This window comes from Coregonus lavaretus, assembly GCF_964263955.1.
Source record: "Coregonus lavaretus genome assembly, contig: HAP1_SCAFFOLD_711, whole genome shotgun sequence".
NCBI lineage: Eukaryota > Metazoa > Chordata > Actinopteri > Salmoniformes > Salmonidae > Coregonus > Coregonus lavaretus.
The window spans coordinates 56,221-75,000 of NW_028161764.1; the positions used below are offsets into that span (position 1 = coordinate 56,221).

General features: G+C 43.4%; 1 protein-coding gene across 1 annotated transcript; it reads left to right on the forward strand.

Moving 5' to 3' along the window:
* Positions 1-103: 103 nt before the first annotated feature.
* On the forward strand, positions 104-13,796 carry LOC311120114 (bestrophin-3-like; the record flags this gene model as incomplete). Its single annotated transcript, XM_084194728.1, has 9 exons — positions 104-255; positions 529-623; positions 2,021-2,254; positions 2,970-3,124; positions 4,553-4,630; positions 8,024-8,176; positions 11,407-11,487; positions 11,674-11,825; positions 12,875-13,796. The coding sequence occupies 9 exons, from the start codon at positions 104-106 to the stop codon at positions 13,794-13,796; spliced, it is 2,022 nt and encodes a 673-aa protein (XP_084050854.1).
* Positions 13,797-18,780: the final 4,984 nt, after the last annotated feature.

Genomic DNA, 18,780 nt, shown 5'->3' on the forward strand with positions numbered 1-18,780 from the left:
TGAAAGTCAGCTATATTCACAACCGGTAAGGACAACGAGAGTGTCTGTCAACTAAGTGTACATTTGATGACTAGGTAGTTTTTTCTGCAGTGATTGAAAGAAGATGACGGTGACTTATTCCAGCAAAGTAGCCAACGCCACGTTCTTCGGTTTCCATAGACTTCTACTGCGATGGAGAGGCAGCATCTATAAGCTGCTTTATCGGGAGTTTATAGTCTTTGTGCTTTTATATACCCTGGTGAGCCTCGTTTACAGGTACGCATAATATGAAGCTATTAAGGGTTTTTCCTTTTTTTTAATGTTATTTGTTTATGTATAATCTATAACATGATCTATTGTCTGTTTATAATCTGTTTATAACTGTGAATACAAATGAAAATGTGTAATATGAGCCTTTGATTTGACTTTGTGTGATGGGTCTGTAATTGATTCTTATCGTTGTGATATATCAATAATTGCACGTGAACAAATCTCTAATGTTCCTTAATTAATTAACATATCTATCTATCTATCTATCTATCTTTCTAGACTTGCTCTCTCAGACCCTGAAAAGCGTTTCTTTGAAAAGTTGGCTATTCACTGTAACAAGTATGCTGAACAGATCCCAGTCACGTTTGTGCTTGGTAAGTCAGGACAAACAATGCTGATTGACGTGTGTGCGTGCTTGCTGAGCAGTTGATAGTCCACATAGCGTATAAACACTATGAGCTACTAGCTCTGTGCTGAGATGAGAATGCCTATTGCTACCTGAGTACTGTATGGTGCTTTCCAGATGTGCTGAAAGTGCTTTACAATTTAAGTGGGAAATTCACCTCATCCACAACCCCATGTGTAGCTTGCCTGGCTACCCGAACTCTTCGCTCCAGCCAAACGCTACGCCACGCCCACTGACGTTAGTTTCCTCTCCCCAATGATGTAGCGAATAAGAATTCAGTTTGAGTCGTCAGGTAAATGTGTAGCACCCACCCACCTGTATCAGCCATCTAAAAACGGAATGACAACAGTGCAATACTAGACTTGCCACTGCCCTCACTGTCCTCTCTCTCTCTTTCTCGATCACCACACACACACACACACACACACACACACACACACACACACTGCGACAACTGTCTGACTTGCTTTCTACTATCCAACCAAATTAACCCAACTAATCCTCAACAGTGCCAGGCAACAGACTAATGATAGTGATTTTTCAACAGAAGCTCTCAGACATACACTGGTTCCAGTGGGGGAAATGAACTGGTGATTGAGTTAATGGAAGGAAATCATTAGGAGTCGACCCAAAGCAGGGAAAGTGGGACATTGTTGGGTTTGTTGGTTTGCTTGGGTGCTAGAGTGCTTTGCATGGCATATCAGATTGTTGCTTAATGTTGTGTTTCTGTGTGAATTGTACAAAGTGGCTTTCATGACATTTACATATCTCAGTTTATGTCAATAAAATATTGGTAAGGACTGGGATGAAGTTGCCCTAGACAATGATCTAGGGTCAATTTTGTGTGTTGAGCTTGAGGCTCAAAAGTAGCCTCAAAAGTACTGCACTATGTAGGAAATGAAATGCCATTTCAGAAGCAGCCCTTCTCAACCCAAACCTCATCCTTGGTTTCTACTGTAGGCATACCTGACAAAATACTGTTTAGACTTACTGTAGATCAGGGCTTTCCAACCCTGTTCCTGGAGAGCTACCATCCTGTAGTTTTTCACAGGATTGGAGTTAAAACCTCTCTCCAGGAACAAGGTTGGAGTTAAAACCTACAGGAGGGTATCTCTCCAGGAACAGGGTTGGAGTTAAAACCTACAGGAGGTTATCTCTCCAGGAACAGGGTTGGAGTTAAAACCTACAGGAGGGTTATCTCTCCAGGAACAAGGTTGGAGTTAAAACCTACAGGAGGGTATCTCTCCAGGAACAGGGTTGGAGTTAAAACCTACAGGAGGGTTATCTCTCCAGGAACAAGGTTGGAGAGCCCTGTTGTAGATTATCTTGATATCTCCTCCTATCCTCCTATCCTCCTCCCTGCAGGTTTCTATGTGACCCTGGTGGTGAACCGCTGGTGGAACCAGTTTGTGAATCTGCCTTGGCCCGACCGTCTCATGTTCCTGGTCTCCAGCTGTGTTCACGGTCACGACGAGCAGGGTCGCCTCCTCCGACGCACACTGATGCGCTACGTCAACCTCACCTCGCTGCTCATCTTCCGCTCCGTCAGCACCGCCGTCTGTAAGAGGTTCCCCACCATGGAGCATGTGGTGGAGGCAGGTACGACCCCCAAGGGAATAATGGAATGCAAATAGATGGGGTCATGGGTAAAAAAATCATATTGACAGATAGACGCTGTACATAACGTCATGGACCAAGTGGATGGAAGCAGGTACCTCAATGACCTCCACTTGAGCCTTACCTGACCCCAATAGAATACACATAGGTGGGGTCAAAGGTCGACCAGGTTTGGTTTACGGGTTTGATTCAGATCAAGAGTGTTCTCTCAACCTTCAGTTTGAAACGATATTTGGTGCCTTCCATGCTTTTCCCATATTTTCCATAAATGTTTAATTGGTAAAGAGGATGCTTGACATGTGAGAGTTCAACAAGGATCTGTAACTGGACCTTCAAGGCCCATAGCTCTTTTCATTTGCTTCTTCAGTTTCTTTTGACTACCCAGAATCAGCCAAATCATTATGATTCAGTGATTCAATTAGACCTAATAAAAGCCTTGTTTCCTCTAACCCTTATGATTCTCCTAGTACTGCTGTATCCATTACACACTTACACCTCTCCATCCTCTCCATCCTCCTCCCCATCCTCCTCTCCATCCTCCTCCCCATCCTCCTCTCCATCCTCCTCCCCATCCTCCTCCTCCCCCTCCTCCCCCTCCTCCTCTTCCCTCTCCTCCTCCTCCTCCTCCTCCTCCTCCTCCTCCTCCTCATCCTCCCTCTCTTCCTCCCCCTCCTCCTCCTTCTCCTCCTCTCTGCAGGCTTCATGACTCCAGAAGAGAGGAAGATCTTTGATGCTGTCAAGTCTCCCCACCTCAAGTACTGGATCCCTGTGGTGTGGTTTACTAACATGGCATCCAAGGCTAGGACGGAGGGGCGCATAAAGGACAGTGTGGACCTGCAGACCATCCTCAACGTGAGTATGGCAGTAGCTTCAACAGGTATAGATAGATATAGTATACCTGCCACAGGAAACAGAGGAGACATTTTGGCTCTGAATCCTGTGTTCTGCAGAGGTTGTAGACTGGACCATGTGGACCTCCAGACCATCCTCAACGTGAGTATGGCAGTTACCTGAGCAAAGCAGAGATATACCAGTAAAGAGAGGAAACACAGAGTCTATTCCGGCTCTAAATAGAGGAGATTGACTCCATTTTGGCCCTGAATCATGGGAGACACAGGGGACACATCCAGGATAGCATGGACCTGCAGACCACACTCAATGTATGACAGCAGTATGACATAGCTTGACAGTAGCTTGCCAGTCCAAAATCAACCCCTATCTAACCCTTTGATGTTAGCACATCTGTAAGGAGTACACAATATGATGGGAGCTCTACCACTAAGATGGTTATACCGACCTTTCAGATCTACTAACGTTAGACAGATAGGGCCAAGGGGAAGGGGAAGGGAGCAATTTGGGACCGGGACATACCCGTCACAGTAAACAGGACCGGGACATACCCGTCACAGTAAACAGGACCGGGACATACCCGTCACAGTAAACAGGACCGGGACATATCCGTCACAGTAAACAGGACCGGGACATACCCGGGACATACCCGTCACAGTAAACAGGACCGGGACATACCCGTCACAGTAAACAGGACCGGGACATACCCGTCACAGTAAACAGGACCGGGACATACCCGTCACAGTAAACAGGACCGGGACATACCCGTCACAGTAAACAGGACCGGGACATACCCGTCACAGTAAACAGGACCGGGACATACCCGTCACAGTAAACAGGACCGGGACATACCCGTCACAGTAAACAGAGAGAGAGACAGATGTCATTCTGGACACAGAGACTCCATCCTCTGTATCCTGGGAGCTGTAGGTCAGGGGTTGAACCAAACTGTTACGACCTTTAATCCAGGAAGGATGAATACGATCCTAAAAACAGCCGACAGGCCACTTGATACCTTGAGGACAGGTCATGGAAGAGATGACTAGTCCATGACTGTCTGCTAAACCCAAGGCATGCTGAGTGAGAGACATCCTTACAAGGAGTAACATTATAGACTTGGACTTAAATATTGTTAAATTACAGCTCCTTTAATAGTGAAAATAGATATGAAATGCAATGATATATTGCCGCATTGACCCTCACTAACACTATGCTAAACTCTGAGCCTGTCTAATCTATTAATACTACCTTGATCCTAAAAAGGGTCTGGATCATGTTGCTGTGAGCACGTCTGCCTATCAAAATAGCCCTCTGTGTGTGTGTGTACTTGTAAATAGCTGCAAAGGCAAACTCAGTGCAACCCCATGCTCTGTCTTCTCTCTCTCTCTCTCTCTCTCTCTCTCTCTCTACTCTCTCTCTCTCGTTCTCTAGGAGATGAACACATTTAGGACTTGGTGCTCCACTCTCTTTGGTTATGACTGGGTTGGCATTCCTCTCGTCTACACACAGGTGTGGATAGCACGCATGCACACAAGTGCGCGCACATACACACACACACACACATACACACACACACATACACACACATACACACACACACATACACATACACACATACACACACATACACACACACACATACACACACATACACACATACACATACACACACATACACACACATACACACATACACATACACACACATACACACACATACACACACATACACACATACACACATACACACACATACACACATACACACACATACACACACACACATACACACATACACACACACACACACACACACACACACACACACACACACACACACACACACACACACACACACACACACACACACACACACACACACACACACACATACACACACACACTTACCCAGGGAATCTGCTGCCACTGTGCTACTATAACCCACACTGTCCTTCCATGTCTCCTTTAAAACCCAGTGGGTTTTGATAGTGTGGAAGCCTGGGGCACGGTACCCAGTGGGTTGTGACAGTGTGGAAGCCTAGGGCACGGTACCATTTACATTTACGTCATTTAGCAGACGCTCTTATCCAGAGCGACTTACAGTTAGTGAGTGCATACATATTTGTATTTATTTTTCATACTGGCCCCCCGCAGGAATCAAACCCACAACCCTGGCATTGCAAACGCCATGCTCTACCAACATCCCTGCCGGCCATTCCCTCCCCTACCCTGGACGACGCTGGGCCAATTGTGCGCCACCCCATGGGTCTCCCGGCCACGGCCGGCTACAACAGAGCCTGGATTCGAACCAGGATCTCTAGTGGCGCAGCTAGCAGTGCGATGCAGTGCCTTAGACCACTGCGCCACTCGGGAGACAATGGGCTGTGACAGTGTGGAAGCCTAGGGCAGGGTACCCAGTGGGTTGTGACAGTGTGGAAGCCTAGGGCACGGTACCCAGTGGGTTGTGACAGTGTGGAAGCCTAGGGCACGGTACCCAGTGGGTTGTGACAGTGTGGAAGCCTAGGGCACGGTACCCAGTGGGTTGTGACAGTGTGGAAGCCTAGGGCACGGTACCCAGTGGGTTGTGACAGTGTGGAAGCCTGGGGCACGGTACCCAGTGGGCTGTGACAGTGTGGAAGCCTAGGGCACGGTACCCAGTGGGCTGTGACAGTGTGGAAGCCACAGTAAACAGGACCGGGACATACCCGTCACAGTAAACAGGACCGGGACATACCCGTCACAGTAAACAGGACCGGGACATACCCGTCACAGTACCCAGTGGGTTGTGACAGTGTGGAAGCCTAGGGCACGGTACCCAGTGGGTTGTGACAGTGTGGAAGCCTAGGGCACGGGACATACCCGCCTCTCCCCTCTCTCCCCCTCTCCAATCCCTCTCTCTCTCCACTCCCTCTCCCTCTTCCCTCTCTCCTCCTCTCCAATCCCCCTCTCTCTCTCCACTCCATTTCCCTCTCTCACCCTCTCTTCCCCCGTCTCCCCTCTCTCCCCCTCTCCAATCCCTCTCTCTCCACTCCCTCTCCCTCTCTCACCCTCTCCCCTCTCTCCCCCTCTCCAATCCCTCTCTCTCTCCACTCCCTCTCCCTCTCACCTCTCTCCTCCTCTCCAATCCCTCTCTCTCTCCACTCCCTCTCCCTCTCTCACCCTCTCCCCTCTCTCCCCCTCTCCAATCCCTCCCTCTCTCCACTCCCTTTCCCTCTCTCACCCTCTCTCCCCCGTCTCCCCTCTCTCCCCCTCTCCAATCCCTCCCTCTCTCTCTCCACTCCCTTTCTCTCTCTCACCCTCTCTTCCCCCGTCTCCCCTCTCTCCCCCTCTCCAATCCCATCCCTCTCCACTCCCTCTCCCTCTCTCCCTTCTGCTCTCTCTCACCCTCTCTTCCCCCGTCTCCCCTCTCTCCCCCTCTCCAATCCCTCTCTCTCCACTCCCTCTCCCTGCCTCACCCTCTCCCCTCTCTCCCCCTCTCCAATCTCTCTCCAACTCCCTCTCCTTCTCTTCCTTCTGCTCTCTCTCACCCTGTCTTCCCCCCGTCTCCCCTCTCCCCCACTCACCCTCTGCTCTCTCTCACCCCCCTTTCCTCTCTCCCCACGTCTCCGCTCTCTCTCTCCCCTAGGGGCAATAAGCCCTCTGCTCCCATTCCTTCCCCTCAACCGGTTCCAACCAGCTGTGGCTCATTACTTCTCTGAGTGGACAGGGAAGATGCCGTATTGTCCCTTTCTGATGAGCACATCCAGGGCAGCTTACTGTAACACCACACAATGATTACAGAGTCATGGAGAGTTCAGAGTAATGGATGGGGTAGCAGGACCTGAGGATAGGATGTGTTCTCTATAGCCGTTGGCTAATTGGATAGCTGCCTCTATCGCTCTGCGGTCTGTATGAATTGCCAGTGTGCCCTCTGGCGAGTCAGGTGACATCTGGTGACTGTTTTCTAAGTGTTCTAATGACCTGCCCAGGGACTGCAGTTGAAAATTAGCCGGCTGACTACAACTGGCACTTTTACAGTAATGTTGATTAAGGTGCACTGTCCCTTTAAAACTACATTTATTAAAGTCAAGTCAAGTTTCATGTGACGTTTGTAGACTGATTTGTTGCTGTTCAGGCAGCAGCACTGTGAATTAAATGAAACCATCGGCGTGATCGGGATCAGTTTTCAGAGGCTATGTAATCTCAGACAGTAAATCACATCAATGGAATGACTTAGTTCTCATTGGCCATGAGTGTCTCAGCCGACAATGAAAATACTCACATGGTCACATGGTCACATGGTCACATGTCAAATAAATCCTGTTTATTTACATTGTGTTTATTAATATTATGGACTTGTAAATAGCTACAAAGACAAACTGTGGAACCATGCTCTCTATTTGTCTCTTTCCCCTCTCTCTCTCCCGCTCTCTTCTCTCTCTCCCCCCTCTCTCCACCTCTCTCTTCTCTCCCTCCCCCCTCTCTCCCCCTCTCTCTTCTCTCCACCCCCCCCTCTCTCTCCCCCTCTCTCTTCTCTCCCTCCCCCTCTCCCTCCCCCTCTCTCTTCTCTCCCTCCCCTCTCTCTCCCCCTCTCTCTTCTCTCCCTCCCCCCTCTCTCTCCCTCCCCCTCCCCCTCTCTCTTCTCTCCCTCCCCCCTCTCTCTCCCCCTCTCTCCCCCTCTCTCTCCCTCTTCTCTCCCTCCCCCTCCCTCCCCCTCTCTCTCTCCCCCTCCCCTCTCTCTCCTCTCTCTCCCCCTCCCCCTCTCTCTCTCTCTCTCCCCCCTCTCTCTTCTCTCCCCCCCTCCCCTCTCTCCCCCTCTCTCTCCCCCTCCCCTCCCCCTCCCCTCCCCCTCTCTCTTCTCTCCCTCCCCCTCTCTCTCCCTCTCTCTCCCCCTCCCCTCCCCTCTCTCTCTCCCCTCTCCAGGTAGTAACCCTGGCTGTCTATACCTTCATCTTCGCCTGTATTATCGGTAGACAGTTCTTGGACCCAGCTCAGGGATACCCAGGTCATGACCAGGACCTATACGTCCCCATCTTCACTATGCTGCAGTTCTTCTTCTACTCTGGCTGGCTCAAGGTGTGACACACACACGCACGCACACGCACACGCACACACACACACACACACACACACACACACACACACACACACACACACACACACACACACACACACACACGCGCACACACACACACACACACACACACACACACACACGTGCACACACACACACACACACACACACACACACACACACACACACACACAGTTGTTATTGTAGTCCAGCTGGCTCAAGGTCCTGTCCTCCACAAACCTCTTTACCTTTTGGTTTCAACCAGGGAAATTAGATCCTGGTCCTCATATCACAGTGCTGTGAATAACAATTTGGGGTTGTGATGTTATTATGAATGTCTTGTGAGAGGGAATGTGGGGTTGTGATCTTATTATGAATGTCTTGTGAGAGGGGATGTGGGGTTGTGATGTTATTATGAATGTCTTGTGAGAGGGGATGTGGGGTTGTGATGTTATTATGAATGTCTTGTGAGAGGGGATGTGGGGTTGTGATGTTATTATGAATGTCTTGTGAGAGGGGATGTGGGGTTGTGATGTTATTATGAATGTCTTGTGAGAGGGGATGTGGGGTTGTGATGTTATTATGAATGTCTTGTGAGAGGGAATGTGGGGTTGTGATGTTATTATGAATGTCTTGTGAGAGGGGATGTGGGGTTGTGATGTTATTATGAATGTCTTGTGAGAGGGAATGTGGGGTTGTGATGTTATTATGAATGTCTTGTGAGAGGGAATGTGGGGTTGTGATCTTATTATGAATGTATTGTGAGAGGGGATGTGGGGTTGTGATGTTATTATGAATGTCTTGTGAGAGGGGATGTGGGGTTGTGATGTTATTATGAATGTCTTGTGAGAGGGGATGTGGGGTTGTGATGTTATTATGAATGTCTTGTGAGAGGGGATGTGGGGTTGTGATGTTATTATGAATGTCTTGTGAGAGGGGATGTGGGGTTGTGATGTTATTATGAATGTCTTGTGAGAGGGGATGTGGGGTTGTGATGTTATTATGAATGTCTTGTGAGAGGGGATGTGGGGTTGTGATGTTATTATGAATGTCTTGTGAGAGGGGATGTGGGGTTGTGATGTTATTATGAATGTCTTGTGAGAGGGGATGTGGGGTTGTGATGTTATTATGAATGTCTTGTGAGAGGGGATGTGGGGTTGTGATGTTATTATGAATGTCTTGTGAGAGGGGATGTGGGGTTGTGATGTTATTATGAATGTCTTGTGAGAGGGGATGTGGGGTTGTGATGTTATTATGAATGTCTTGTGAGAGGGGATGTGGGGTTGTGATGTTATTATGAATGTCTTGTGAGAGGGGATGTGGGGTTGTGGTGTTATTATGAATGTCTTGTGAGAGGGGATGTGGGGTTGCAGGGTGTTGTCTGCACAGCTGCTGCACAATGTCTGACAATCAATTTCATTGGATGAAAATGGGTTTGTGTAAGGAGTTGAAGTACAGTGAGGGAAAAAAGTATTTGATCCCCTGCTGATTTTATATGTTTGCCCACTGACAAAGAAATGATCAGTCTATAATTTTAATGGTAGGTTTATTTGAACTGTGAGAGACAGAATAACAACAAAAAAATCCAGAAAAACGCATGTCAAAAATTGATTAGCATTTTAATGAGGGAAATAAGTATTTGACCCCCTCTCAATCAGAAAGATTTCTGGCTCCCAGGTGTCTTTTATACAGGTAACGAGCTGAGATTAGGAGCACACTCTCTTAAAGGGAGTGCTCCTAATCTCAGCTTGTTACCTGTATAAAAGACACCTGTCCACAGAAGCAATCAAACAATCAGATTCCAAACTCTCCACCATGGCCAAGACCAAAGAGCTCTCCAAGGATGTCAGGGACAAGATTGTAGACCTACACAAGGCTGGAATGGGCTACAAGACCATCGCCAAGCAGCTTGGTGAGAAGGTGACAACAATTGGTGCGATTATTCGCAAATGGAAGAAACACAAAATAACTGTCAATCTCCCTCGGCCTGGGGCTCCATGCAAGATCTTACCTTGTGGAGTTGCAATGATCATGAGAACGGTGAGGAATCAGCCCAGAACTACACGGGAGGATCTTGTCAATGATCTCAAGGCAGCTGGGACCCTAGTCACCAAGAAAACAATTGGTAACACACTACGCCGTGAAGGACTGAAATCCTGCAGCACCCGCAAGGTCCCCCTGCTCAAGAAAGCACATATACATGCCAGTCTGAAGTTTGCCAATGAACATCTGAATGATTCAGAGGAGAACTGGGTGGAAGTGTTGTGGTCAGATGAGACCAAAATCGAGCTCTTTGCCATCAACTCAACTCGCCGTGTTTGGAGGAGGAGGAATGCTGCCTATGACCCCAAGAACACCATCCCCACCATCAAACATGAAGGTGGAAACATTATCCTTTGGGGGTGTTTTTCTGCTAAGGGGACAGGACAACTTCACCGCATCAAAGGGACGATGGATGGGGCCATGTACCGTCAAATCTTGGGTGAGAACCTCCTTCCCTCAGCCAGGGCATTGAAAATGGGTTGTGGATGGGTATTCCAGCATGACAATGACCCAAAACACACGGCCAAGGCAACAAAGGAGTGGCTCAAGAAGAAGCACATTAAGGTCCTGGAGTGGCCTAGCCAGTCTCCAGACCTTAATCCCATAGAAAATCTGTGGAGGGAGCTGAAGGTTCGAGTTGCCAAACGTCAGCCTCGAAACCTTAATGACTTGGAGAAGATCTGCAAAGAGGAGTGGAACAAAATCCCTCCTGAGATGTGTGCAAACCTGGTGGCCAATGACAAGAAACGTCTGACCTCTGTGATTGCCAACAAGGGTTTTGCCACCAAGTACTAAGTCATGTTTTGCAGAGGGGTCAAATACTTATTTCCCTCATTAAAATGCAAATCAATTTATAACATTTTTGACATACGTTTTTCTGGATTTTTTGGTTGTTATTCTGTCTCTCACTGTTCAAATAAACCTACCATTAAAATTATAGACTGATCATGTCTTTGTCAGTGGGCAAATGTACAAAATCAGCAGGGGATCAAATACTTTTTTCCCTCACTGTATGGAACCCAAATTCTGTAGACAGTAAGATTATCTATGCCTTGTTTTGTGGATTTAATTTGTAAACCAATGTTGTAATCCCTGATGTCACATGATTGCCTGTTGTATGCTATCACTTCCTTATCAATACATCTTTCTGGGATAATGAACAATGATGTGAGAGATCCTTCTCATTCAGGTTGCTGAGCAGCTCATTAATCCATTTGGGGAGGATGATGATGATTTTGAGGCTAACTGGTGTATCGACAGAAATCTGCAGGTTAGTTTCAATCAATCAATCAATCAATCAATCAATCAATCAATCAATCAATCAATCAATCAAACATTTGTTGCAAAGTGCCTTACAGTAACCCAGCCTAGTTCTCATGTCTTTCCCAAGCCAATATCATTGATTGACATATCATTTGTTCCAATCAATCGTTCAGTCAATAAATCTGTGTCTCAGGTGTCGTTGATTGCGGTGGATGAGATGCATATGAACTTCCCTCCAATGACGAAAGACATTTACTGGAACGACTCTGACGCTCTGCCTCCCTACACCCTGGCCGCTGCCGACTACTGTATACCCTCATTCCTAGGATCCACCAGAGAGTTGGAGTGAGGACATGAGAACACGACACACCCTTGCACACACACACACACACTACACACACGCTGTACACACACACACACTACACACACGCTGTACACACACACACACACTACACACACGCTGTACACACAAATGTATACTCAAGTCCTACGCATGCAAGGACACACGTGTAAAAACAAACTCCCATCTCTTCTCAGCTAGATATCTGAATGAGAGGAGATGGAGAAGAGGGCATGACTAGAGAGGATACAGCTTATGTGTCAAATTGACACGTTTTATCTAACCCTAACCCTTTTCCCAGTCTCGTGTTGCCATAACCTAATTCTCCTAACCTGCTATGAAAAGTAAATTCTGGTCTAGTCTGTCATAAACTGTATACTATCTAGTCAAAACCGTTATTATTCACTGTAATATCCATAAACTGTATACTATCTAGTCAAAACCGTTATTATTCACTGTAATATCCATAAACTGTATACTATCTAGTCAAAACCGTTATTATTCACTGTAATATCCATAAGCTGTATACTATCTAGTCAAAACCATGATTATTCACTGTAATATCCATAAACTGTATACAATCTAGTCTAACGTATTCACTGTAATATCCATAAGCTGTATACTATCTAGTCTAACGTATTCACTGTAATATCCATAAACTGTATACTATTTAGTCTAACGTATTCACTGTAATATCCATAAACTGTATACTATTTAGTCTAACGTATTCACTGTAATATCCATAAACTGTATACTATCCAGTAAAAACGGTTATTATTCCCAGTAATATCCATAAACTGTATACTATCTAGTCAAAACCGTTATTATTCACTGTAATATCCATAAGCTGGATACTATCTAGTCTAACGTATTCACTCTAATATCCATAAACTGTATACTATCTAGTCAAAACTGTTATTATTCGCTGTAATATCCATAAGATGTATACTATCTAGTCAAAACCGTTATTATTCACTGTAATATCCATAAGCTGGAGACTATCTAGTCTAATGTATTCTCTGTAATATCCTCTATCTCCCCATCTATCTTTCAGTCTATCGGGCATTCTGCAGTTCGAAGAGGTAGACAAAATGGGCATTCACAGACAGGACAGCCACAACGGCAATCACAACTTCCGTCTGGGTCGTAAAACGTCTGTCATGGGGCACATGCGGAGGCTACTCAGCGTTCAGGATCCCCCAGAGCTCGTCCGTCCTCGGCCCTCCTTCAAACGTCACAGCAGTGAAGCCTTCTTCCCCTTCAGACCTGACTCATGTGACTACCCTGGATCAGACGACCAGGCTCCCCCAGGACCGGATCCCTCTCTGTTCCCCAGACCCAACCTCTTTAACTCCCACAACCCCCTCTCGCCCAACCACCCTCTGGATACGCTACGGGAGGTTAGTAGTACCCATTCTTCCCTGGACACTGAGCCCCGTACGCCGTCCTTCCCAGAACTGCCTCAGTGGGTGGTAACTCCACCTGCTCTCTCAGATGATCATGGGAATAGTGGTTATGGGGGTGATGGAGGGACGTGTGGTGCATTATCTGGGGCTCCACAACCCCTGAATCATATACAGGCCTTCTGTCCACAGACAGGGCATGAGCAGGCCTCAAGTAAGCCAGGGACTCCAGTAGATCTGTCCCCCATTGTGGAGGCTCTGGGCCTGAATGCTAATCAGGGCTACAGCTCTACCCAGCCGAGTCCCAAGAACTGTCGCTGGAATGTCCCCAAAGACTGGTGTAAGCCACGGCGACGTCAGCTGTCCTTCCAGTTCTTCAGACAGGGCTCAAAGAGCTCCCTGCACAGCCTGCCCAGTCCTAAGGGCCTAGGGAGGAAGAGAGGCCTAAACGCTTCCACAGCCCTCCACTTTCCTGCTGAGCCTGCCCAGTTCCAAGCACTGCAAGTCCCAGAGACAGACATTCTGGAGTCCAATGGTCAGGAGAGTGACAAGAAGGACACAAATGACAGCTAAGAGAACAAGGACAAGTCACAATCAGGGAACTCGTAATATTCTCCTCACATACAGTACATATCAACCTGCTGTGCCCTAATATGGGTGTATCCATAGAATGAGTGATTTAATAGGATCTCTAAGGGTGTACCCAGCATTATTATTAGACACACTAATAAACACCATAATAAATGCCTTAATAATGGTCCCAACCTGTCGTGCCTTTCTAAGTATAGACAATGAGGCTTCTTTAATAATATATTACTATGCTGCTGTTTTAATAATATATTATCATGCTGCTGTTTTAAAAATATATTACCATGCTGCTGTTTTAATAATATATTACCATGTTGCTGTTTTAATAATATATTACCATGCTGCTGTTTTAATAATATATTACCATGCTGCTGTTTTAATAATATATTACCATGCTGCTGTTTTAATAATATATTACCATGCTGCTGTTTTAATAATATATTACCATGCTGCTGTTTTAATAATATATTACCATGCTGCTGTTTTAATAATATATTACCATGCTGCTGTTTTAATAATATATTACCATGCTGCTGTTTTAATAATATATTACCATGCTGCTGTTTTAATAATATATTACCATGCTGCTGTTTTAATAATATATTACCATGCTGCTGTTTTAATAATATATTACCATGCTGCTGTTTTAATAATATATTATCATGCTGCTGTTTTAATAATATATTACCATGCTGCTGTTTTAATAATATATTATCATGCTGCTGTTTTAATAATATATTACTATGCTGCTGTTTTAATAATATATTACCATGCTGCTGTTTTAATAATATATTACCATGCTGCTGTTTTAATAATATATTACCATGCTGCTGTTTTAATAATATATTACCATGCTGCTGTTTTAATAATATATTACCATGCTGCTGTTTTAATAATATATTATCATGCTGCTGTTTTAATAATATATTACTATGCTGCTGTTTTAATAATATATTACCATGCTGCTGTTTTAATAATATATTACCATGCTGCTGTTTTAATAATATATTACCATGCTGCTGTTTTAATAATATATTACCATGCTGCTGTTTTAATAATATATTACCATGCTGCTGTTTTAATAATATATTACCATGCTGCTGTTTTAATAATATATTACCATGCTGCTGTTTTAATAATATATTACCATGCTGCTGTTTTAATAATATATTACCATGTTGCTGTTTTAATAATATATTATCATGCTGCTGTTTTAATAATATATTACCATGCTGATGATTTAATAATATATTACCATGCTGCTGTTTTAATAATATATTACCATGCTGCTGTTTTAATAATATATTATCATGCTGCTGTTTTAATAATATATTACCATGCTGCTGTTTTAATAATATATTATCATGCTGCTGTTTTAATAACATATTATCATGCTGCTGTTTTTATACTTTCTAAGTATAGACAGTGAAGCTTCTTTAATAATATATTACTATGCTGCTGTTTTAATAAAATATTATCATTCTGCTGTTTTAATAATATATTACCATGCTGCTGTTTTAATAATATATTATCATGCTGCTGTTTTAATAACATATTATCATGCTGCTGTTTTTATACTTTCTAAGTATAGACAGTGAAGCTTCTTTAATAATATATTACCATGCTGCTGTTTTAATAATATATTACCATGCTGCTGTTTTTATACTTTCTAAGTATAGACAGTGAAGCTTCTTTAATAATATATTATCATGCTGCTGTTTTAATAACATATTATCATGCTGCTGTTTTTATACTTTCTAAGTATAGACAGTGAAGCTTCTTTAATAATATATTATCATGCTGCTGTTTTAATAATATATTACCATGCTGCTGTTTTAATAATATATTACCATGCTGTTGTTTTAATAATATATTATCATGCTGCTGTTTTAATAATATATTACCATGCTGCTGTTTTAATAATATATTACCATGCTGCTGTTTTAATAATATATTACCATGCTGCTGTTTTAATAATATATTACCATGCTGCTGTTTTAATAATATATTACCATGCTGCTGTTTTAATAATATATTACCATGCTGCTGTTTTAATAATATATTACCATGCTGCTGTTTTAATAATATATTACCATGCTGATGTTTTAATAATATATTATCATGCTACTGTTTTAATAATATATTACCATGCTGCTGTTTTAATAATATATTACCATGCTGCTGTTTTAATAATATATTACCATGCTGCTGTTTTAATAATATATTACCATGCTACTGTTTTAATAATATATTACCATGCTGCTGTTTTAATAATATATTACCATGCTGCTGTTTTAATAATATATTACCATGCTGATGTTTTAATAATATATTATCATGCTACTGTTTTAATAATATATTACCATGCTGCTGTTTTAATAATATATTACCATGCTGCTGTTTTAATAATATATTACCATGCTGCTGTTTTAATAATATATTACCATGCTGCTGTTTTAATAATATATTACCATGCTGCTGTTTTAATAATATATTACCATGCTGCTGTTTTAATAATATATTACCATGCTGCTGTTTTAATAATATATTATCATGCTGCTGTTTTAATAATATATTACCATGCTGCTGTTTTAATAATATATTACCATGCTGCTGTTTTAATAATATATTACCATGCTGCTGTTTTAATAATATATTACCATGCTGCTGTTTTAATAATATATTACCATGCTGCTGTTTTAATAATATATTACCATGCTGCTGTTTTAATAATATATTACCATGCTGCTGTTTTAATAATATATTATCATGCTGCTGTTTTAATAATATATTACCATGCTGCTGTTTTAATAATATATTATCATGCTGCTGTTTTAATAATATATTACCATGCTGCTGTTTTAATAATATATTATCATGCTGCTGTTTTAATAATATATTACCATGCTACTGTTTTAATAATATATTATCATGCTGCTGTTTTAATAATATATTACCATGCTGCTGTTTTAATAATATATTATCATGCTGCTGTTTTAATAATATATTACCATGCTGCTGTTTTAATAATATATTACCATGCTGTTGTTTTAATAATATATTACCATGCTGCTGTTTTAATAATATATTACCATGCTGCTGTTTTAATAATATATTACCATGCTGCTGTTTTAATAATATATTACCATGCTGCTGTTTTAATAATATATTACCATGCTGCTGTTTTAATAATATATTACCATGCTGTTGTTTTAATAATATATTACCATGCTGCTGTTTTAATAATATATTACCATGCTGCTGTTTTAATAATATATTACCATGCTGCTGTTTTAATAATATATTACCATGCTGCTGTTTTAATAATATATTACCATGCTGCTGTTTTAATAATATATTACCATGCTGTTGTTTTAATAATATATTATCATGCTGCTGTTTTAATAATATATTACCATGCTGCTGTTTTTATACTTTCTGTGAAAAGTTATTTTCTGGATTTGCTGGTGCTGCTCTACCTAAATAACATAAAATGTTTGTTTTATAATAAAATATAATTTATTCAGTCATCGTTCAATGTTAAGCATTGTACTCACTCACAAAATGATGCAACAAAAAACACCTGATTGCATTTTTTAAAGTATTTATTAACTTTAATAGAATAGAAATGCATTAATTATTCTGAAAAGATAGCCACTGATAATGGTAGACAGCCTTTCAGCCTTTCCAGCAAGCTCTTCTGTCTCAGTGATGGAGACAGGAGGTGAAGCATGGTGATTCCATGCATCGCTTCATCCACCCTTCCATCACCATCCATCCTTCCTTCCTTCCTTCCTCACTTCATTCTTCCTTCCATCCTCCATCTATCCATCTATCCATCCCTCCATCTCTCCCTCTGTCCATCCATCCACCCCTCCATCCATCCATCCATCGCTCCCTCTGTCCATCCATCCACCCCTCCATCCATCCTTCCATCTCTCCCTCTGTCCATCCATCCACCCCTCCATCCATCCATCCATCGCTCCCTCTGTCCATCCATCCACCCCTCCATCCATCCTTCCATCTCTCCCTCTGTCCATCCATCCACCCCTCCATCCACCCTTCCATCTCTTCCTCTGTCCATCTATCCATCCATCCCTCCATCCTTCCATCTCTCCCTCTGTCCATCCATCCACCCCTCCATCCATCCATCCATCGCTCCCTCTGTCCATCCATCCACCCCTCCATCCATCCATCCATCGCTCCCTCTGTCCATCCATCCACCCCTCCATCCATCCTTCCATCTCTCCCTCTGTCCATCCATCCACCCCTCCATCCATCCATCCATCGCTCCCTCTGTCCATCCATCCACCCCTCCATCCATCCATCCATCGCTCCCTCTGTCCATCCATCCACCCCTCCATCCATCCTTCCATCTCTCCCTCTGTCCATCCATCCACCCCTCCATCCATCCATCCATCGCTCCCTCTGTCCATCCATCCACCCCTCCATCCATCCATCCATCGCTCCCTCTGTCCATCCATCCACCCCTCCTTCCATCCATCCATCGCTCCCTCTGTCCATCCATCCACCCCTCCATCCATCCCTCCATCTCTCCCTCTGTCCATCCATCCACCCCTCCATCCCTCTGTCCATCCATCCATTCATCCATCCATCTCTCCCTCTGTCCATCCATCCACCCCTCCATCCATCCATCACTCCCTACTTCCTTCGCTCCATTTACCCTTCCCACCTTCCTTCCATCCATCCATCTATCTATCTATCTATCTATCTATCTATCTATCTATCTATCTATCTATCTATCTATCTATCTATCTATCTATCTATCTATCTATCTATCTATCTATCTATCTATCTATCTATCTATCTATCTATCTATCTATCTATCTATCTATCTATCTATCTATCTATCTATCTATCTATCTATCTATCTATCTATCTATCTATCTATCTATCATCTATCTATCTATCTATCTATCTATCTATCTATCCATCCATCCATCCATCC